This window comes from Cetorhinus maximus, chromosome 23 (assembly GCF_964194155.1).
Source record: "Cetorhinus maximus chromosome 23, sCetMax3.hap1.1, whole genome shotgun sequence".
Lineage (NCBI taxonomy): Eukaryota > Metazoa > Chordata > Chondrichthyes > Lamniformes > Cetorhinidae > Cetorhinus > Cetorhinus maximus.
Window position 1 is genome coordinate 49268260 of NC_135901.1, and position 23346 is coordinate 49291605.

Genomic DNA, 23346 nt, shown 5'->3' on the forward strand with positions numbered 1-23346 from the left:
TATACATTTGCTTCAAATTATTAATGATCACCACGAAGATATCACACACACACACAAACCATGAATAGGCAAGGCAGCAAGTTTTCATTTTGCTTTTATTGCAATCAGTTGTGCCACATACAGACAAACCAACCATGTTATGTATATCAAATAGCGTCACTAAACCCTTCATGAGTTTTTTGATAATTTGGCAACTTGTATAAAATGCGAACAATCGTTCGCTGCCCTGGAGGGTGATTGTGAGGTCAGATGATTGGGAGATTGGATGATTCGGATGTTGAAATTATTAGGAACCTCACAGCGGTGACATTTCTACAGGAAAGGCCTGGTCAATCATGGCGGGTTATGCACACGATTTAACACTGTCGTTTAGGACAAGCGAAACATTAACTGAAGTAGGTTTACCATTGGATTTATTAATACTTCGGATTAAGTTCCTCTCGAGGGACGGGTGGCCCAGTAAACAGGAGTAAGTGGTGCCAGTGTTCCACTCGGCCGCGGTGAGTCTCAATCTGCCGGCTATGGAGCTGGAACCATTTCCCTTCTCAGTCTCCGGTTGGCTTGGATGACCTGAATCCAGAATGGTGTCATTGGCCATCCAAGCGATGTAAATCTCAGCAGGATAAAAACCGGTGGCGAGACACACCAGCGTTGCCGTATTCTCAGTGTCGATCTCGTCCTCTGACGGAGGCAGAATGTAGACTTTGGGACTAATCATTGTGCCAACTGTAAAGAGAGAAATATACAAATACGTTTTAATCTGACTCTGTCTATTGTTTGGTCCTCACTATCCATTTTATTCTCCTAGAAATACCATATATTTGGAAATTTGGAATACTTCCTATCTCTGAGGTTTAAAGATCTTTTTCCTTGCACATGGTTGTCTTTCATAGTTTTTCTTTTGATCGGTTGCTTTGTGGTCCGATTTTTTCCCCCGAAGAGTTGGAGAAAGCACTTTAAAGAAATGCTGACATTGCTGGGGGTGGGGGGAGCAGCAGTTTCACATTTCTTACATTTTTTTTTTACCATCGTCTTCATCAACATGGTGACTGGTAGGACCCGCGATTGTATTTCATTGATTATACTAGCATTTAATTTTTGGTCTTTTTTTTTAAATTTTCGTTTGGGGCCACTGGCAATTGAACCAGTCCCTTAACGAGTGTTATCTGTGCTTACCCTTTAATTTCCTGGTTGAGCGTCTCTTTGGTGTTGGTAATTCACTTCCTTCTACGAGACAGACATATTCCACCCCACTGTCCCACTCTGCCGCAGTGACCGTCAGTTTGCTCACGATGACCGAATTGCTTCCACTCCACTCAGGATTCTGGGTCTCAACTCCTTCCGTTCTCATTCTCCCATCCACTTGCCAGGACACTCTGACGCTTTCTAAATCACTGTAAAGGATTTCACAAGCAATGGTCGCTGTCTTTTGAACCCATATCTCTTCAAACGGAGGGTTCAATATATTGACAGAAATGTCTGGCTCATAGCAATCAGCTGGAAAGAAAAGCGAATGGTTGTTTCAATCTCTCGTGTTGAAATCACGGATGACAACCACTGCAGAATGCTAAAAAATGTGAAACAGTACTTACTGAAATGTGATTGAGTTGTTATTATCCTGTTGCTGGTTGAGATAACATGATGCTGTGCTCTCCTAGACTTATTGTTTTCATCCCTATGGCTTCCATGGATCATGTTCTGAATAATATTCTCTGCAATAGTTTCCACGGCTCGCCGATTACTCTGACAGGGACTGAATATTTTATTTTATTTGCGCTGATACTGGAGGTCGAACGCTGTCTAGTGGCCTGTAGGTGCCGGATTCTTTTCCCACTCATGTAACGTAATTAAAAGTTCCCTCTATTTATGAGCCAATTTTCCCAGGACTGATCAATGGTCGGACGCGTGCCCTGAACAAAACTTTGTAGATGTTCTGCATTATTTGACACCAAGTTCACTCTCTCACTCAGAGAGTGGAATGTTTTAGAGAGAGAAAAATACCGCCCAGGTTCGGAAGGGGTGCCGATGGAATTTTGAGTTTAAGCAAACAATTGTTTTGCAGAATATAAAGTGAGGAAATCTATCAGATTACCAGGATATACCTGGCCCAGAGATACTCAAAGTTTAAATTAGTGGCAATGGGCAGGTCTTCTATACTATCCGTGCATTGACAGCAATAACAGGGTCACCAACAAAAATGGGGCTTGGCAGGGGGGTTGGGGGGTGGGTGGGGGGTGGGGTGGGGGGGTACTTTTAAAAATAATAAAATTCTGCTTCTGGTCAGGGAAATAAGAACGTAAGGAATCGGAGCAGCAGCAGGCCATTCGATCCCTGAAGGCTCGCCGGCCATTCATTACGATCGTGACCTTCGTCTCCATCTCCAGCTCCCCGCCAACTACACATATCATTTGATTCCCTGAAAGACCAGCATTTATCCAGATGTGACCACGTACTTGCCTGTTGGGGTGTGTGATGTAATCACTTGCCAAATCTCCTCTCAATGTCCTCTTATCCAAGGAGAACAGCCCTTCCCTGTAGAGTCTACCTACATAATTGATTCCTTTAAACCTGGAATAATTCTCACAATCCCTTTCTGCAATCTCTCGAAAGCCTTCACATTTTCCTAAGTTGTGGTGCCCAGAAATAGACACATTATAAAATACTGATTTGACCTAAACTGGAATAAAGTTTGAACATGATCTCCTTGTTTTGGAACTCTCTGCCTCTGTTTGTACAGCCCTGGTTCTCATCGTTTAACCACTGTCCCCAGCTTCCCCGCGCTCATCAATGATTTGCACAGGTATAAGGCCACGTCTCTCTGTTCCTGCAACCCCTTCGGAATTGCAGTCTTTAGTTTATATTGTCTCTTCTCATTTGGCAGCAAAAGAAAATATTTGGAGGGAATGAGGAAATTTTAAAAAATAATAATGACTGACTGTAATAAAACGAGCCATCTCAATGAGTTTAAACCGCATAAAACGTGGCAACGAGAAGGAATTTTGCAACCAATTAACAGAAAAAAGTGCCCGTGTTTTAAAGGGGCTGATTTCAACATTGCAAAGCTCAGATCATCCTTCTAGCAAAGAAAATAGGATCTTTTAGATTATTTTCTAACGGTTTCCTTGTAACTATTTGAACCAACATGAGACCTTTAACTCTATCAGATAAACATTGTTTTCCGGTATAAGATCTAACGGGGAAGGTCACTTTGAGTATCTCTGTCAAGTGTCCATTGTTTATCGTGCACAGAATGTGGGCTTTGCTGGCCGGGCCAGCATTTGTTGCCCATCCCTAACTGCCCTTGAGAAGATGATGCCTTCTTGAACCACTGCAGTCTATGTGGTGTAGGTACACCCACAGTGCTGTTAGGAAGGGAGTTCCAGGATTTTTACCAGCCGCACTGAAGGAAACGACAAATATATTTCCAACTCAGGATTGTGTCTTGGAAATATATTGCCTTCCCTTCACTGTCGCCCGATCAAAATCCTGAATCTCCCTTCTTCACAGCGCTGCGGGTAAACCTACACCATGTGGACTGCAGCGGTTCAAGAATGCAGCTCTGCACCACCTTCTGAAGCGCAACTAGGGATGGGCAATAAGTGTTGGGCCAGACAGCGAAGACCACATTACGTTGTGAGTGGGTCAGCAGGGAGAGATTGCATCAGCAGCCTATTTTACCGAGAATGCATCACAGCGCCCCGTCCACTCTTGCCATCAGCAGATGTGCAAACATGTCGACTCCGACGATGCCCCCTCATGTCGTAGGAGGGGCAAAGAAAGGGTCCCTCCTCAGTTACCGGATACGCCCGGACTACTGTACCTTCCACGAGTCACCGGTTCAGTGTGGTTACCCCAGTGAGGTAAAAGAGCCACACTGAGGGAACATTTCATCAGTCAGTTCATACTACAGTGCATAGATGCTCAGCGATCAGATGGAGCTCGAGCTTTAAGAGGCTGAGGCTGCGTCAGTCGCAGTATTTGCCCTCTTAATGCCATTGCTCACTTTTGAGTTCTGTTCATCACCTCTCGAACCTGAGCCAAAGGTTATGCTCCATGAACCCGCATATGCAGAAAATTCCAGCAAGTTATTATGCCCTGAATGAATCGCACCCTATTTTACCTCCATTCATTCCAAATTGGCACATGGGTAGCTGCCTTAGATTGGGAATCAAACCATATACTATTCCTACTGCACAAACGTATAGTCACTGAGGCCAATTATCAGAACCCAGTCACCACAGGTCAATATCAACGAAGTCAGCAAAGTGCAGAGATCCAGCCTCCCGAGAAATCTGAAAATTCCCGGCCAATCACTGAGGCGCTGGGCAATTATTGTGCAGGTTTTTTTTTTGCCTTCACTTAAAAAAAAAACTATACCGCCAAAAATGAAAAAGTTGATCAAAGGAGATTAAATTGATCAAAATAAATGGACACTTGATTAGGTTCAGTCCATGAAGACGTTATTTGTCCAGCCCTGTGACTACTAATGCATTTGTTCAAGTAGGTTTCAAGATTAGACACATACAAAACTACTTCAATTGTTCAACTCCCTGGTAACTGGCTGTTTCTGGTTCTGAATTCACTGCTGAAAAGCAGTCACTGTTGTGGTTTGCTAAAACAGAAATTAAAGAGTGAAGTGGACTGCGCAAAGTCTTAACCCCACAGTGTGGAACACAGTGTCCCTTAAGGTGTGCTTAGCACCATCTAAATAAAGCGCTCATTACCAGAATACTGTGAAGTTAAGTCTCAGATATTCTTATCCTGCCCCTTATCATCACTGGATTTTCAAATTGCTTGTGGAGGCGGACATATTGAGAGCTGAGCATTGTACCATTTCGGTGCTGTCTGGGAGCTCGGGCCACATTAATTGGTTCCCATATGTTTTTTAGTCCCTGCAACCTAGATGAATGTGCTTGATACTGTGGGCGTTCTTCGGTGTTGCTGTCGAATTAAGCACAAACCTTGACTGTGGAAATGCATACTGAGAAACCGTTTTTACCTTTCTTGTTGCTGATGGTCATATTTTCTGTGGATTGTGTTGGTGGGTGTGAGGTGGCACAGGTGTATCTTGCTCCTGACTTCCATTCCGCTTCAGGTAAAGTGAGGAGGCTCCTTGTGCTGAAGGTCTGGTCCTGTTCAAGGGCCGTGGAGAAACTGGTGATGTTCGATCTCAAGGCAGCTCCGTTCTTCTGCCACGAAATGATTATTTTGTCCGGGTAGAATCCTCTTATCAAACAAGTGAGGGTTGCGGCTTTGGTACTTTGAATTTCTTCTGGTGATGGAGGCAAGAGCCGGAGATTTGGCTTCACTGGCTCGACTGTAACAGAAGTTCAACCACTGTTAGTCTTAACTCCATTGTCATTCCTAACGTATATATATATATATATATATATATATTTATATATATATATATATATATATATATGTACATATACATAACCTTACCTATTTTTCTCTTTCGTGTGCCTTTTGATACTGGAGTCGATGATAGATTGTCCCGTGCTGAACATGAGTAATCAGCCCCGCTCTCCCACTCTTCCACGCTGCTTGTCAAGCGGCTGATGGTCAGGTACTGGTTACCATCTTGGGTACCTGTTTCGATTTGAACACCTTCAGCCCTCACCTTTCCATTCACCCTCCAGGAGATCACAACCTCATTGGGAGATGTGGACACCACTTCACACACTAGGATGGCAGTTTTATTGATCCAAATATCTTCAACTGAGGGATCTCTGAGAAGTACTGTTATATCTATAAGTGACCAACAAAAAATTACAATCACATGGAGGCTTTAAAGCTGACGATTCTACTTATTTAACAAGAATTTTAATATCAGTAACAATCGTTCGTTTGGCAAATCAGGTCTTTCACTGGTTATTGTTGAACTTACATTGAATTCTGCTGTTTACGCGGATGTTGACATGAATCACAGTTTGAACTGTTTATTTAGACTGAGTGACAGGGAGCGGGAGAGAAATACAGAGTTACCGGGAGACTTTAAACCTTAACATAAAGAGAAAGAGAGAGAAAGAGAGAGAGAGAGAGAGGGAGAGAGAGAGAGATTGAGAGAGAGAGAGAGAGAGGGAGGGAGAGAGAGAGAGAGAGAGAGTGATAGAGAGAGCGAGAGAATTGAGAGAAAAATAATTGAGAGAGAGAGAAAGAGAAAGAAAGGGAAGCAGAAACGCAGGTGGAGAAAAATCAGTCTTAGCCAGATAAAGGCTAAAATATGGGAGAGAACGGCTGGGGCATAAAGAAGCGAGACAAACTTAAAGAGGGATAAAAGGAGAGGGAGGCAGAAAGAGAGAGGTACGGCAGAATTTTCAACCCCCGCTGGCAAGTGTAGGAGGGGATAACAATTCCCCCGGCTTGCCTTCCCGCCGCCCTCCCACCCGTAAACAAGTTGGTCACAAATTTACTGGGGAGAATGGTCGGCACTCGCCCGAATTGAGGCTCTTAAGTGGCAATTATTGACCACTTGGATGGAACTTTCTCCCCTCTCGATTGAGGTGTTTTGAGGAGGGGAGGGCACTTAATCCTGCGGGAAGGTGGTGTGTAAACACCCCGCCTTCAGCCTCATTGCTTGAGGGCGGAATGTTTGGGTTTGACATTCTCTCCTCTCCGCCAATTGAGGCCATTGAATGAGAAACTAATAACCACTTAAGAATTTTGGTATGAATGGAGCTGTGGGCAGACATGTCACCACGTGGAATGTAGGACATTTTAACGTTTACGGAGGCAGGTCGCCTTCAAGGCACTCAGTGACTGGTGGAGGGACCCAGGGTCATGAAGGGGGTGCCGCGCCGTGAGTCACCCCCAGCAGGCAAAACTCCTTCCACCATTCCTCAGGCCTGGGTCGCCCCTTTTCTACATTGGACGATACGTCCCAAGGACATTACCTTCCATCACACTATCTTAGCACCACCATGCCCATTCTACACCGGACGCCCTCCCAAAGACTGCCAACCGCGGATGCGCGCTACCTTCCACCCCAGCCTCGCAATAAGGACTTCTTAACCATTTCTGCACACCCTCGGCATCATCTCCCCTGCCAGCCGTGAAACACCCTACACTTAAATGACCCTGGAATCCGAGATTCAGAGTCTGTGGACTTTTTGTGTCCCCAGACCTGCCCACTGCTGCCGCTGGTGCTGCTGGGAAAACAGCACTGCCCCAATCAGATTGGCTAGCAGCTCCCTGAGGTGGAATATCCACCTGATTTCGAGACACAAGTCCGGATCGAGCCAATGAATGCGCCTGATTCAGGGGCTGCAGCGATTGGCGGGTAGGTGGTCCAACCACCAACCTCCCCCGCTCTGTCCCCACCGCCCCCCCCCCCCCACCCCCCCCCCCCACCCCCCCCCCCCCGCCACCCCCCCCACCCCCAAACCCCGCCCAGCCCTCACACCTCACCCCAATTCTGTGGCTGACAGTACGGGAGTCTCCTGATCCGGAACTTCCTGCCAATGACTGGTTAATTCCACTGTCTCTTTCTCTGTCCTTCTTTCTCTCTGCTCCATTCATCCATTTCATCTTACATGCACATTTTTGTACCGATACCCAGCAGCAAATAGAATCCACTCTGGCAATTGGAACGATTATCTGAATGAGGCTTTACAGTTTGACCGATTTCGTTGAAAATATATCCGTTTACTCTAACTCTCTGTTCTATTTTGCCTGCAGAAATTTGGCGAATTCAGTGGGTAGGGTGTGTCAACATTTTTTTTCTTGTAATATCATAATAGGTTATAAGAACATGAGAACGAGGAGCAGGAGTTGGCAATTCAGCCCCTCGAGCCTGCCCCGCCATCCAATACGATCATGGCCGATCTCATTTTGGCCTCAACACCAATTTCCCGCCCTCTCCCCATAACCTTTCAACCCATTAGTAATTAAAAATCTGTCTATCTCCTCCTTAAATTTATTCAGCATCCCGACATCCACTGCACTCTGAGGTGGTGAATTCCAAAGGTTCACGACCCTTTAGAAAAGTAATTCCTCCTCATCTCTGATTTAAAACTACCATCCCTTAGACTAAAACAATGGCCTCTCGTTCTAGAATGCCCCAGAAGGGGAATCATCTGCTCCACGTCTACTTTGTCTATCCCCTTTAGCATCTTATATACCTGAATAGATCTCCTGTCATCCTTCTAAACTCTAGCGAGTATAGGCCTAAACTGTTCAATCTCTCCTCATAAGCCCCACATCGTTGGAATCAATCTAGTGAACCTCCTTTGATCCGCCTCCAGTGCAGCTATATCCTTCCTCAAGTAATGGTGAAACTGTGCACCATACCCCAGGTGTCGTTTCACCAATGCCTTGTACAGTTGCAACAAACTCTTCCCTGTTTTTATAATCTATTCTTTGAGCAATAAATGCCAAAATTCCATTTGCCTTCCTTATTACCTGCTGTACCTGAATACTAGCTTTCAGCGATTCATGCACGAGGACACCCAGATCCCTCTGCACTGAAGAATTCTTCAGTTTCTCTCCATTTAAACAATAAGTCACCTTTTTCTTCTTTCGACCAAAATGGATAACCTCACACTTATCCACATTAAACTCCCTCTGCCAAATTTCTGCCTATTCACTTAACCTGTCCATATCCAATTTTTAATTTCTTATTTCTTCATTGCAACTTACTTTCTCACCTCTTTTGGTATCATCTGCAAATTTGGTTATAGTACCTTCTATCTCTGAATCCAAGTTATTAGCACAGATTGTAAATAGTTGGGGCCCAAGGACCGAACCCCATGGCACCCCACTAGTTAAAGCTTGCTATCGAGGAAAAGACCCATTTATCCAGAATCTCTGCTTTCTGTTGGTTAGCCAATCCTTTATCCCAGCTAATATATTACCCCTAACTCCGTGTGATCTTATTTTGTGTATTAATCTTTTGTGCGGCACCTTATCAAAGGCCTTCTGGAAATCCAGATATATTACATCTTCAGGATTACCATTGTCCACATTGCTTGTCACATCTTCAAAGAACTCAATATGCTCAATGCTCAATGCAAGGTTATGCTCAATGTGCACATTAACCAGAGCATAACATTCATCAGAAGGCGCCATGGAAATGCCTTTTGCAAAATTCGCCCGACTGTGAGCACCATCCAGAACTTCAGGCATTGCCGGTGCAATAGAGAATGCTAGAGAGCAGCAGGAGACCATTCGGCCGTTCATGACACTCACTAGCTCTTTGAAAGAGCACCATCAAATGCATTGGTCAATGCTGCTGAAACTCTTCCAAAAACTTTTATTGTAGTGTTTCACTGCATCTGGATCTGTCACTGATCACACTCAGTGTTGCCTGTTCCAGGACTTTGAATCCGAAGAGATAAATTATTGCAATAACATCCCAATTAATCTGATGCTAATAAAGTAAGACTGTTTGACACCTGCAACCGTGTGAATTGGTTAGATTTCCTCACCTGACGTTGATCTAATTTCTTTCTGCTTGTTACTGTTGGTTGCGGAATGGGTCACTTTGCATCTGTACACGGAACCGCTGCTCCAATCCTGAAGAGGCACATTCAGGAGGCTCGTGGAGCTGAAGTCTCCTTTCGATGATTTAGCTGGGGGTGTAGTGGTAAATCCAGAGCGTATGGTGTTTCCGTTCTTCTGCCAGGTGACCCCAATGCTTTCTGGCTTGTAGTCGCTAATGAGGCAAAGCAGCTGCACAAAACCATTTGCTCTCAGCTCCGAAGTGGCATGGTAGAAGAGACTGATTATTGGAGGAGTCGGCCCTAAAATGAAAAAAATAACATCTTCGTTCATTTCTAAAATTACGATAAATCGTTTCCAACATCTTTCCAGCAGTATTCATCCCTCGGCCAACATCAAAATCAGATATTGCAGTCACAGGCTCATTATAGGAGTTTGGTGCGAGCAAATTAACTGCCGTGTTTCTAACAATACAATGGCGTCTGCACTTCAAAAATAATGTCATAGTTTGTAAGGCGCTATGTGGTGTTCTAAGGACCTGGAAGACGCAATAGAAATTCACGTTTTTTCTCAATTACTTATTGGAATATTTGCGCTTGGTTAATTGCCATTTCTATTATTATCGTAGCAATGCAATGGAATGTGACATCAACTGAAATCTTATCTAAAATAGAGGCCAGATTCTTAAGATAATATGAATGACTCACGGCCCTGGTCTGCACCGGGTGCAACACAAATGGAGGACAGATCAGAGATTATTGTTATTATTATTATTATTATTATTATTGTTATCTTAATAACTGCAATTGAAACTTCACCGAACCGTTCACATAATACAATACAATTGCCTGGAATTTCCTTTCCTCATATCGGCGCACATATGAGAAGTTCACCGCTTTAGCGGGAGGGAACTGAACCACAAGTATTGGGAGTCAATTTATGCTTTAATCAGGAAGTTGCATTTCGCCTTCAAGGGTTCGGCAAAAGCCCATGTCCTCGATCCAACCCGACCCTGTAATAATGGAAATTTGGCTGTGTTCCCGGAACTTAGCAAACTGTTTATTTAGTTATTTAGGGCCGATATTAGCGGGCGTGGATTCTGCTCAGGATGGAATTCACATACCGGTAGTATCTATTTGAAATTTATTTTAATGATTTATCACCAGTGCCTGTTGCAGGTAGCTATGGAAATTGGAACTTTTCTCAAGCTATTTTATAAGTACATTTTGGCAGAAAGTGATAAATCGGAGCAGATATGAAACTGATGCAGCATTATTGCTTGCATTTTTTACTTATGCTTATCAAAGCTGCCTGGGAGCAGCTATGGAGGTGGCTGCAGTGATGTTAAATTAAATGTTAATGGTCCCCTTATACCGACTGGCCAGCAGAATGAAAAACAGGATGCCACCCAACATTCCTGCAGTCAGCTCCATATCTGCCCCCACTCAGCCTGTTATAAGCAGCACATGAGAATGGGAATATTGTCATAAAGGAACTCAGGTCATCAATAGCAATTCAAATATTGCTGAAAAAAGGAATTTTTTGTTGAAGCTTTTTGTCTTGCACTCATCAGGATAGTTCGCAAGAAATTACTACTCTCAGGGGAAACGACATATTTATACTGTATGACAAAACAGACGCACAAGATAGGAGCTCACCGTATTGCGGGTAATGTATTAGCATGGATTAAGGATTGACTATCACAGGGAGGACAAAGAATCGGCAATAAATGTTTTTATTTCAGGTTGGAAAACCACAAAGTTCAGTCCTAGGGCCTCAATTATTTACTATCAATATTAATTACTTGGAGTCGGGGCAGAGTGTGATATATCCAAATTTGCTGACGATATAAAATAGGTGGGAGGGCATGTTGTGATGAACGCATAAGCAATTGGCAAGGGAATATAGATGGGTTGATTAAGTGGGAAAAACTTGCAGATAGAGCTTACTGCAGGAAAGTGTGAGGTTATGCACTTTGTTAGGAAGAAGCAACAGTCAGACTATTATTTAAATTGTTAGAGGCTCCTAAACGTGCAGCACAGATGGATCTAGGTGTTATAGAACAAATAACAAAGTAAAGTACAGCCCAGGAACAGGACCTTCGACCCTCCAAGCTTGCGCCGATCATATTGCCTGTCAAACTAAAACATTTTACACTTCCCGGTTCCATATCCCTCTATTCCCATCCTATTCATGTATTTGCCAAGCTGCCTTTTAAACATCACTATCGTACCTGCTTCCAGCACCTCCTCTGGCATCGAATTCCAGACACTCACTACCCTCTGGGTAAAAGGCTTGCCCCACACATCTCCTCTAAAGTTTTCTCCTCTCACCTTCAATCTATGTCCCCTAGTAATTGACACTTCCACCCTGGGAAAAAGCTTCTCACTATCTACTCTTTCCATGCCACTCATAATTTTGCAAACTTCTATCAAGTCGCCCCTCAATCTCCGTCGCTCTAGTGAGAACAATCCGAGTTTCTCCAACCTTTCCTCATATACAATAACCTCCAGACCAGGCAGCATCCTGCTAAACCTCCTCTGCACCCTCTCCACCGCCTCCATATCCTTCTGGTAATGTGTTGACCAGAATTGCACGCAATATTCCCAATGTGGCCTAACCAAGGTTCTATACAGCTGCATCATGACTTCCAGGCTTTTAGACTCAATAAACCTGCTGATGAAGGCAAGCATGCCATATTCCATATGCCTTCCTGACTACCTTATCCAACTGCGTTGCCACTTTCAGTGGCCTGTGGGTCTGTACACCCAGATCCCTCTGCCTGTCGATTCACTCAAAGTTTCTGACAGTTACTGTATATTTCCTACCTGTATTAGACCTTCCAAAATGCATTACCTCGCATTTGTCTTGATTAAACTCCATGTGCCATTTCTCCACCCAAGTCTCCAACCAATCTTTATCACATTGTGTCCTTTGACTCTCTTCACTATCTGCAACTCCTCCAACCTTAGTGTCGTCTGCAAACTTACTGATTAGCACAGTAACATTTTCCTCCAAATCATTTACGTATCCTACAAACAGCCAATGTCCCAGCACTGATCCCTGTGGAAATCCACCAATCACAGCTCTCCATTCAGAAAAGCACCCTTCCCCTGCTACCCTCTGTCTTCTATGACCAAGCCAATTCTTTATCCATCTTCCCAGCTCACATCTGATCCCGTGCGACTTTACCTTCTGTACCAGTCTGCCATGAGGGACCTTGTCAAAGGCCTTACTGAAATCTATGTAGATAGCATCCACCGCCCTTCCATCATCGATCATCTTTGTCACTTCCTCGAAACACTCGGTCAAGTTAGTGAGACACGACCTTCCCTTCAAAAAACCATGCTGCCTCTCACTAATACACCTATTTGCTTCCAAATGGCAGTAAATCCTGTCACGAAGAATCTTCTCCAATAATTTCCCTACCATTCACCGGTAAGGCTCGCCAGCCTGTAATTTCTTGGATTATCACTGCTACCCTTCTTAAACAATGGAACAACATTGTGCATGAAACACAAAAACAAAGTTATCAAACAGGTGCAACAGATGATTAATAAGGCAAATGGATTTTGGTCTGTATTGCTAGGGGGTTAAAGTTTAAAAATAGGAAGTCTTTTTACAACTGTGGAGGGGGTTGGTGAGGCCGCACCTGGAGCACTGTCTACAGTTTCGGTTCCTGATGTTCAGAGAATCACTGAATCACACAGTGCAGAAGGGGCCCTTCGGCCCATCGACTCTGCACTGACACGTGAGAAACACCTGATCTACCTACCTAATCCCATTTACCAGCACTTGGCCCATAGCCTTAAATGTAATGACGTGCCAAGTGCTCATCCAGGAACTTTTTATAGGATGTGAGGCAACCCGCCTCCACCACCCTCCCAGTCAGCGCATTCCAGACCGTCACAACCCTCTGGGTAAAAATGTTTTTCCTCACATCTCCCCTAAGCCTCCTGCCCCTCACTATGAACTTATGTCCCTTCGTGACTGACCCTTCAACTAAGGGGAACAGCTGCTCCCTATCCACCCTGTATATGCACCTCATAATCTTGTACATCTCGATCAGGTCGCCCCTCAGTGTTCTCTGCTCCAACGAACACAAACCAAGTCTCTCCAACCTCTCTTCATAACTTAAGTGTTTCATCCCAGGCATCATCCTGGTGAATCTCCTCTGCACCCCCTCCACTGCAATCACATCCTCCCTATAATGTAGCGACCAGAACTGCACACATTACTCCAGCTGTGGCCTCACCGAGGTTCTATACAACTCCAAGATGTCCTCCCTAGTTTTGTAATCTATGCCTTGATTGATAAAGGCAAGTGTCCTATTATGCCTTTTTCACCACCCGACGAACATGCCCCTCTGCCTTCAGACATCTAGGGACACACACGCCAAGGCCTCTTTGTTCCTAAGAACTTCCTCGTGTCATGCCTTTCATTGGAATTCTTCCTTGTCAAATTACTCCTTCCAAAGTGTATCACCTCATACTTTTCAGGGTTAACTCCCATCCGCCACTTATCTGCCCATTTGACCATCCCGTCTATATATTCCTGTAGCCCAAGGCACTCAACCTCACTGTTAAACATCTGGCCAATCTTTGTGTCATCCGCAAACTCACTAATCCTACCCCCCCCCCCCCCCCCCCACATAGTTTTATATGTCGTTTATATGAATGATAAATAAAAGGGGACCCAGCACACATCCCTGTGGTATGCCAACGGACGCTGGCTTCCAGTCACTAAACCATCCTTCCGTCATCACCCTCTGTCTCCAACAACTAAGCTAATTTTGAATCCACCTTATCAAATTACCGGTATCCCATGTTCATTTGCTGTCTGTATAAATCTCCCATGTGGGACCTTGTCAAAGGATTTGCTGAAATCCACATAAACTACATCAACTGCAGTACCCTCATCTACACGCCTGGTCCCCTCCTCAAAAAATTGAAGCAAATTTGTTAGGCATTGCCTCCCTCTGACAAAGCCATGCTGCCTATCCCTGTTCAAGCCTTACCTCTCCAAGTGTAGATCGGTTCTCTCCATCAGATTTTTCTCCAATAGTTTCCCTACCGTTGACGTGAGACTCACTGGTCTGCAGTTTCCTTGCTTATCTCCACACCCCTTCTTCAATAGCGGAACCACATTCGCTGTTCTCCAGTGCTAAGGCACATCCCCCATGGCCAGAGAGGAATTAAAAATTTGGGTCAGAGACCTGCCTCCCTCAGCACTTTGGGACATAAATCATCTGGACCTGGATGTTTGTCCACTTTTAAGCCTGCCAACAACTCCAATATCTTGTCACTCCCTATGTCAATTTGCTTAAGGACCTCGCAATCTCTCTCCATTAGTTGGAAATCTTCATCCTCACTCTCTTGGGTGAAGACGGATGAGAAGTACTCATTCAACACATTTAAGAAAGGACGAACTGGCATTGAAGGCAGTTCGAAAGATATTCACTGGGCTGATTCATGGGTTGAAGGGATTGACTTATCACGAATGGCTAAACAGTTTCGCCTTTGTCCATTAGAGTTTCGAAGAATGAGGGTTAACTTATTGAAACGAACAAAATCCTGAGGGGGCTTAGCAGGGTAGGCGTTGAGAAAATATTTCCACCACTGGGGAATCTAAAACTAGGGTACATGGTTAGAGAATAAAGGGACAATCATTTGAAACTGAGATGCAAAGGAATTTATTCTCTTAGAGGGTAATGAATGTCTGGAATTCTTTACCCCAGAGTGTTGTGGAGCCTAGGTCACTGAAAGTACTTAAAGACGAGATGGATAGGTTTTTGAAATATCGGGAAGTTGAGAGCTATGAGGAGCTGGCACGAAAGAGGAGTTGAGGCCTGGGGCAGATCAGCCATGATTTTAATGAATGGCGGGGCAGGCTTGAGAGGCCAAATGGCCTACTCATGCTATTTGTTTTGTTCATAAGAGATTGCTGATTGGTTGGAAAATGGCTCTGATTGGTAGAGGCGTTGCCGCGGAGGATGCACAAGCATCAAGCTTACATAGAGAGCAAATGGCTCGGGCCCGATTTAGGGGTTTTACGATATGGCAAATTTTATAGTGCATGAAACTTTAAGAGTCCCAACGCCTGTTTTGAGCATTGTGGGTTGACCTGCAGCAAACCGTGATTGTCAGCACTTGTTAATTTATGACTGAACTGTTGTCAGTGCCGTAGGTCCAATATTTCTTCACTTTTGCCATGCCAAGTAGTGATTGTCAAATATTCAACGTTCATTGATTCTTTCTCTGTCATTTCCCATTTAAACCCGGCCCCTCGGCGATGTTATCTGAAACCACACCATTAATTTTCACCTGTATGATGACGATTCTGAATTCTACCCCCCCACCACCTCTATCTACTCCTCCAATGTCATGAAATTGCCAAACTGTTTGCCCGACATTCAATCCTAGATTAACAGTAATTTCACCCAACTAAATACCGTGAATGCGGAAGTCATGATCTTCAGAACCAGCTCCACATTCCATTCCCTTGAGGCCGGTTCCACCCCTCTGTCTGTCTTTGGCTGAGGCTGTATTAGACTCTTTGCCACTTTGGTGTAATTATTTGACCCCAAGACCAGTTTCTGACCATGTATTTGCTCCATTGCTCAGACAGTCTATTTAAATCTCAGGAAGATCTCCCCACTCCGCTCACACTTCTCCACAATCTATGTTGCAGCTTCATTCATACCTGTATTCCCTTTAGATTTGGCTATTCCAATGCACTTGTAGCGAATATCCCACATTCTATCCTCAGTGAACTTTAGGTCATCCAAAACTACTGCCCGTTTATTAATCGTGCTAAGTACTATTCACCAATCAACTTCTGCTTGCTCAACGGCATTGTGCCCCATTAAACCAAAGCATTGATTTTTAAATTCCCATCAACACGTGGTCTTGTTCATCCCACACCCTGTAAACTCATCCAGCTCTGTAACTTTCCAAAAATGTGGGCCTGCCAAATAAAGCTTCTCCGATTTTAATTGCACCCCGGGCCGCCCTATGGAACAAGCGCTGGAATTCCTTCCCCAAACTTCACCCCTTATCCAGCGTTTTTTTTTTAACCAAACATTAGGCCATTCTCCTAATTATCGCCTTATGTATCTCATCGGTTTGGCTCTTAAGACTCCTCTGAAGTGCATTGGGACGTTTCATTGCGCTGAAGGTAATGTAAGTCCAAGTGTTGTTTGTTAACTGCTATCGATAACCTGTTTTACCTTTAATGTTCATGGAGCAATATGGTTTTGTACCTTTACCTGGAAACATTTTCAAACAAAATTTTCTGAAATAATGGGATTCATAGTCGACAGCAAAATAGAATTGTGGCCACACTCAAATCATTCCTGATATTATCAAATGGTGGAACATGATGAAGCGGCCCATCAGCTCACTCCAAATCTGTTTGTTCACATCGGCTAACGATAACAATCCAAGTACATCTAAGTTGCTTCATAATTTAAATTCTGTGTCACATAGCTTATTTCCTCTCTGCCCTTTCTAAGATTTTAACATCATCCCTTAACTGCAGTTCACATAATTAGGCACATTATTCCAAATGATTCTTAAGCACTATTCTTACTGTTATGACACAACTGTGGATAAAGGCTAACCTTTAAAATCTCAGAGGGAAACTTTAAACAACTGTCATTACCGATATTTTCAATTGGTGCGTTTGAGATGCAACTCTGAATTCAGAAATGAACCCCTCAACCCTTCAGTGGTTTTTATATCAAACTAAATGATACATTTATGAATAGACAACAAGGCATTAAACACATAAACATTTCTACAAATTATTATCATAACTTATAACAAATTCCCAAATTAATTTCCAAGAAGGCAGAAGTAGCCAATAGACTTAACCAGACGCCAGGCAAAGCAATTTCATCTTATAAATTCAAAATGAGTTTCCTTTCAAGTTGGTTCCTTTGCAGGCAGTTGTAGGCTTACAGCCTTTGACCTAACATGCCTCTGGCTTCAACACAGAGAACTCTTATGCATATACCGAGCCTTCCCCTTTGAATGCAATTTTTCATTCTATCACCAGGTCTTTTGAACGCCTTTTACAATACCAATTTTGTTAGTAATATAAACATTGCTTTGTTTCTCTTGGCTAAGTGCAAGTTTTCCTCCGCTTCTCGAATGCTGCATTCAACAAAATGCAAATACACCCTAGCATACTGTTTACATCTCAAAACTACTATGCATTAAAGCAGGCAGGCAAGCTGGCTTTAGTCCAATTAACACACACAGACTAAAGCCCTATTTAAAAAACAATTACAATACGCAGATTAATATTTCTTCCTGACATTTTAAGTTTAGCATAACCTTATTACTTTATGTCTTAAGAAACAACTGCAAATATCTGCCCCCTTCAAATATCACTGTGCATGCGGCCCCAGGTCACTCGGTTCACCTTGTCCACCGACTAAGAACTGCTTATTTAGTTTTTGTTACAATTTCTCATTCATCCATCAAAAACGTATACCACAACACTTCCCTGCATTAAACAGAACCTGCCATGCATCAACCCAGTTGGCCAGTCAGACTACGTTCCCGCAGCTCTTTATTATATTTACACGTTGCGTGCCATCTGCAATCTTTGAAATTCTGCCACGTACCTCTGTGTCCAGGTCATTAATATGTACCAGAAAGAACAATAGTCCTCAAACCGCCCCGGGCTGACACCGGGTACTTGATTCCAATCGGGAACTATAATTCAGAACCATTATTCAGTGACTTCTATCCCTTCCCAAATCTGTATTCAGCCTCCATTTTAACCCCGTGGGCTTTAATTTTGGTGCTTAAAGAAACAATATATGGGGGTCCATATACCCAGCATCACCTGCGCTGAGCTCAACAACTGCCTCTGTTACACAATCAAAAACTCAGCCAAGTTAGTTAAACATGATTTTCCTTTAACAAACTCCGTTTGCTGGTAACTATTGAACTGTAGTTGAGTATCAATTAATTTTGTCCGCATTATTGTCTGTACAGTTTTCCCCATTTCTAATGCTGGGCTGACTGGCGGTATTTCTCAAGTTTATTACTCTCCGCTTTGTGGGCCCGGGTGCAACACGTTTGGAGCACCCAGTCTTCCGGGACCACTCTCATATCTAAGGAGATTTGGAAGGCAGTGCTGATAGCTTCAACTGTTTCGTCACTTGTTTCTATCAACATTCCATCTGTCCAAGTGATTTTTTTTCAATTTAATTACTGCCAACATTGTAAATAACATTTTTTATATATTGAATCTCTTCCGTTTCCCTAGTGCCCCCTAGCTTGCTGTGACATTGGCAGAGTTCCGCGTTTTTTTTTCAGTGAAGGCACATGTAAACAATTTATTTTTGCCTCTGCCGTGCCCTCTACTGCCATAACAATATCGGTTTCGGCCCCTATTTATCCTCACCGTTCCTTTGACTATCTTACTGTTAGGTGCTCATAAAAAACAGGTTATAAAACATTTTGAGTTTCCTTTTTATTTTAAAGGCAAATATATTCACATACATTGCCACTATTATTCCGTTTTTCTCGTTCGCGCTTTACTTTGTATGCTCAACTTTCTTCTTTACTTGTGAAACATACATTTCCAATAAGCCTTGCAATTCTGCATCATGTTAATTTATACGTTTAGTCATTCATGGAGCTCGAGCTTGACGTTCTTCCCTTTCGTTTCATGGTAATGTGCCTACACTGTGACCGAGCCATTCCCTCGTTAAAGATCTCCCACTATACGTTTTTGGTTTTAACTATCAATTCATGATTCCAATCAGCCTGTGTCAGGCACAATAACATATCATTGATAATGTTTCACAATTTTATATGTATTTCTTTCTCATTTTCTAGGAGAATTTTTCACGCAGTTCTGCTTTAATGTTAGTAGTTTAGAGGAATTAGCATTAAATAAAGGGCGGTTTTTATTCCTAGAGTCCTCTCTCTGTATTGGATCGTTTGGGCTCTCTCGCTGCGATAAGAAAACATTACATTGCTGTCGTGTCATTCGTTGCCACAAAACGTTCCTTGGCTAACCAGTAAGAATAAGAAACTAGTTACACAGTGGCACAAGACAAATGGGAAGATACGATTTGAAAATAGATGAAGAATGAGATTTACTTCGGGAAGATGAAAAAAAAAACAAAAAACAAACACATTGATAAACACGGGATTTGTCTCGGCTGTAAACAAAATACTTTCATGGAGATTGAATGTTAGAAGGGAATAGTGTGGACGAGTTCAAATGTGAGAACGTTAAGTTGAAATTGGAAAAAAAATAAACTAAAATAAAACCCAGCAAGAGGTAATTGATGGCACATAGCCTAGAATATCGATAACAGACAAAGAGCAGATGATTTATCGAGAAACTTACAGATATATTTGGATTGAACGTGTGCCCGAGACATGGAGTGTTAGCAATGCAATTTAATTATTTGAGCAGTGGTAAAGGAATACACAGGATAAGGGTGCAGCAGATAATGCTAAGTCATCTTCTGGAGTCATAAAGCTGAAGGAAATTAGCACTATTTATGGGCCTGGATGTGTTAGAGTGAAATGTGCAAACAAACATTCCTCAGATATGTCGGGAAGATAACATGGGCAAAGTTGGGAAGGGTTTGGATATGTTACATGATTATGGTAGCCGAAAAAAGTGGAAAATTCGGAGAAAAATAAAATGCATCACAAATTACAGTTGATGAAAGTGTACAAAACTGGGTAAATATTGATACATGTCTACAAAAATAAAAGAGGGAGTGCTGAAATGGGGATGAGGAAGTGAACAAATTAATCAGCTGCATAATTATCGTCAATGCAAGTCTTAAATTCACAATCCTTTGCCAAGTTGAAAAAACTATATAAAATGATTTCCCTCTGGTGTTGGGAATGTGAATATTATTGAAGTATATATTAAAACCATTGTTTTGCCCGCTGATTTGTCAGCAAGCAATGATATCTAGCTACAAGATCTCCTTTTCCAATTTCAGGGAATTACGTATAGCGTTTGAACTTCCTCGTTACATTATTCGACAAAGGGTTTAAAACATTTTATTATAAATAAATTAATGCCTGTTAAATGCCGCGGACAGACTAAGCGGTACAGGACGTAACAGCTCAAGGGAAAGGTGACAGTTTTAATATGGTTTAAATTGGGGAGCACCAGTTGCAGCGAGAGGGAATTCTATGGGTGGAACAACCTGTACAACACCAGGTAATGGAAGCAGTTCTAGTTTACCGCCGCGCGTTTTATTTTTCTGCTTTTATCGAATGTTGCACTTTTCTATTAATGACTGCTCCATCTCTGCAGCGATTCCCTTCAACCTCAGCAATGCTTCTAGTCCAGTCTGCGTATCGCCCTTCCTTTTCATTGTTAATGTGCTAAAGGTTCATCTCTGCCGATAGCGGAAATCGGGCAGAAGCGGATCAGTGGCTATTATGCGCAGCGCCTGTTGTAAAGCCCATTGCAATCAGTGAAACATAACATCAGACGCTGCTTTGAACAGGCGGCCGAGCCAAAACCGCCAGTTTTTGCGCTACTACCAGGGACGGATTTCCAGCCCTCAGAACCCAAATTAACAAATTTCTTCTTCAAATAAAGTAAGGCAATGAACGGTATAACAGACCAAGTGTGAGAAAAGACCTCAACATTCTCAATAAAATTTAAATAAGGGAGGGGGTGGGGGTGGGAGCTCTTACTTTTTTTCCATGCATAAAATTTAAAAGAGAATATAATTGGAACATTGTAACCCGCTGTTGTTTCAAAGTTCTCTGCTATTCATCCTAATCATAGACACAGAGCGCCGCTATTTGCTGAAATACGGGTCTGGGAGACTGGTTTCCGTGGAAACATGATTCCCATAGAATTGCAGTCCAGGGGTGAAATTTGTTGTCGTTGGTAATACAACACCACCTGATAGCGAATCGGGAGTCCGTGTTTCACCTTATACGGTCTACTTTCCACTGAGGTTCACAGAACCACATTTCAACCTCTTTTAGGAAACTCGACTGGTTTCACTGTCGCTTTTCCTTGATGAGAAATTAAAACCATGATATTGTGGTCCAAGTCAATCGAGGAGGGGAAAGCTGGCGCCTGTAAAATAGGTTTCGGAATCTCTAACGCACCTTTAACGCCACTGGGACAGACCTTTGTCATGCCCAGTGATTCACTTTCTTGGTCACTGACTTGTGCCCTTAAATCAAAAGTCACAAATCTCCAGGTGCGAATGGACAACAGATTTTCAAGATCTGTGCCGATATTAACTTAAATCTTCGTCTTAGAGAACGATAAATGTTTTAGAGGGAGTAATATATCGTAAGCTGTGTTTTACAAAATAAAAGGATGCATTCTTTACTTGCTTTCCGAAATCATTCCTCACTGCAAAATTGTATTAATTTTTCGGATTAGAAATATTGTCTCTACTTTCTGAAGGAACAGATCAGTAAGGAGGAACTTTGCAAATCTTGTTCCGTTTTAAGTATTAAAAAATTCACCATCTTTCTAAACAACTATCTTAAGTGTTATGTGACAGATAAGTTATATACCTAGAACCAATTTCACTATATTCTCAAACAAAATATATTTTGAAATAACAAAGCTCTAAGCCCGTTCTAAGTTGACCGACAATCAATCTAATCAGGTCCTGGAAAGCAGCTGCGAACATCACAAACCTGCTTCAGCCGATTTTAATGAGAATATTGATTCTTCTTATCCTCTATGTACAAAATCTTAGTGACAAAGTAGAAAGAAAGGTCACTTACCAGAGTTCACAGTCAGCACCGTGCCAGCCCCATCGTAGTAGTCATAGCTGTAATCACCACAGTCAGTCAGCTCCCAGTCAGCCCAGTTCAAAAAGTGTCAACGAAGAATAATTTGCTAATAAATATTCCAAAACAAGATGGATCCAAGGACCTTTTTCATACTTTTTATTCATTAATAAATATTTATTTTCTGTCCGTTTCTGTCCGAGCAGATAGTTAGTATGGGCAATGTGAATTCGTGTAACGCTGAAAAAGACAATTCAGTGTTTCAATTTTACTGGGAATGCGAATAGATTCCAAGCAAAAGCCGATCAGGAACTGATTTCAACCTCTGTGCAGCAAGAGATCAAGTGTAAGAAAGTAGATTTTTCAGCCACATTCAAGAGTAGTAAAGTAAATAACTGTCGGGGAAGTTTGTGCTGTGGCCCGAGTCACTGTGTCATTGCAGCTACACATCAATTCACCCCAACACAATAAATCCATTGTCCAAAACTTTACAAAAAATCCGTCAGATATTCGAGAAATTGATTGAAAAATGTAGCAAATCGTTGCCTTCATGATAGAATCCCATAGATGCCTATAATTCTCACCCACTGGAAAATTCCTGGCGGATCTAAAGTGTTCCATTATGAAGATGACATTTATAAAATTTATAAAATTACCACCTAAATATCTAGAGAAAAGCCTTTAATATACCAGGCACTGTCTGACGAAGATAATAAATATTTAGCTATGAGATATCTTAGCTACTCAGAAAATGGCATCTGTTCGCTTTGCCTTAAGAGGTGTGGGGAAGTTTATGTATTATGAGAATCCAGGATTCATCACTGTGGTACACCAGCCACACAGTCATAGAGATCAGTGCAAAAAGGTCGCACGTGCAGTAATACAAGACTCTCAGTTTTGATGTAAACAACAATCTGTATACACATCACAACGTTGTTTTTTTCAAGCCTTTTATAACTAAACGTGTTACCCCTTCAAATCACCGAGTAACCAATAATTTGCTGCTAAACCCGTTGAGACATGGTGACTTTGTTCTTACTTTTAAAACAGAATCTCTGCTGGTAGTTTGTGTATTACAGGAACCGTCTTCTTGATTGCTGTGGCTGCTATAGTATGTACACAGTGGTACAGCCCAGTG

General features: G+C 42.6%; 1 long non-coding RNA gene and 1 gene segment (V, D, J or C); both read right to left on the reverse strand.

Annotated features, from left to right (window-relative positions):
• The window catches only part of LOC144698296 (uncharacterized), an 869665-nt gene that overhangs the window by 155489 nt on the left and 690830 nt on the right, over positions 1 to 23346 (reverse strand). The window lies entirely within an intron of this gene.
• On the reverse strand, positions 79 to 22760 carry LOC144698543 (Ig heavy chain C region-like). The segment is given in 7 exon segments: positions 79 to 726; positions 1177 to 1497; positions 5000 to 5317; positions 5446 to 5751; positions 9429 to 9743; positions 22203 to 22272; positions 22755 to 22760. Coding segments are annotated over 7 exon segments (1719 nt in total).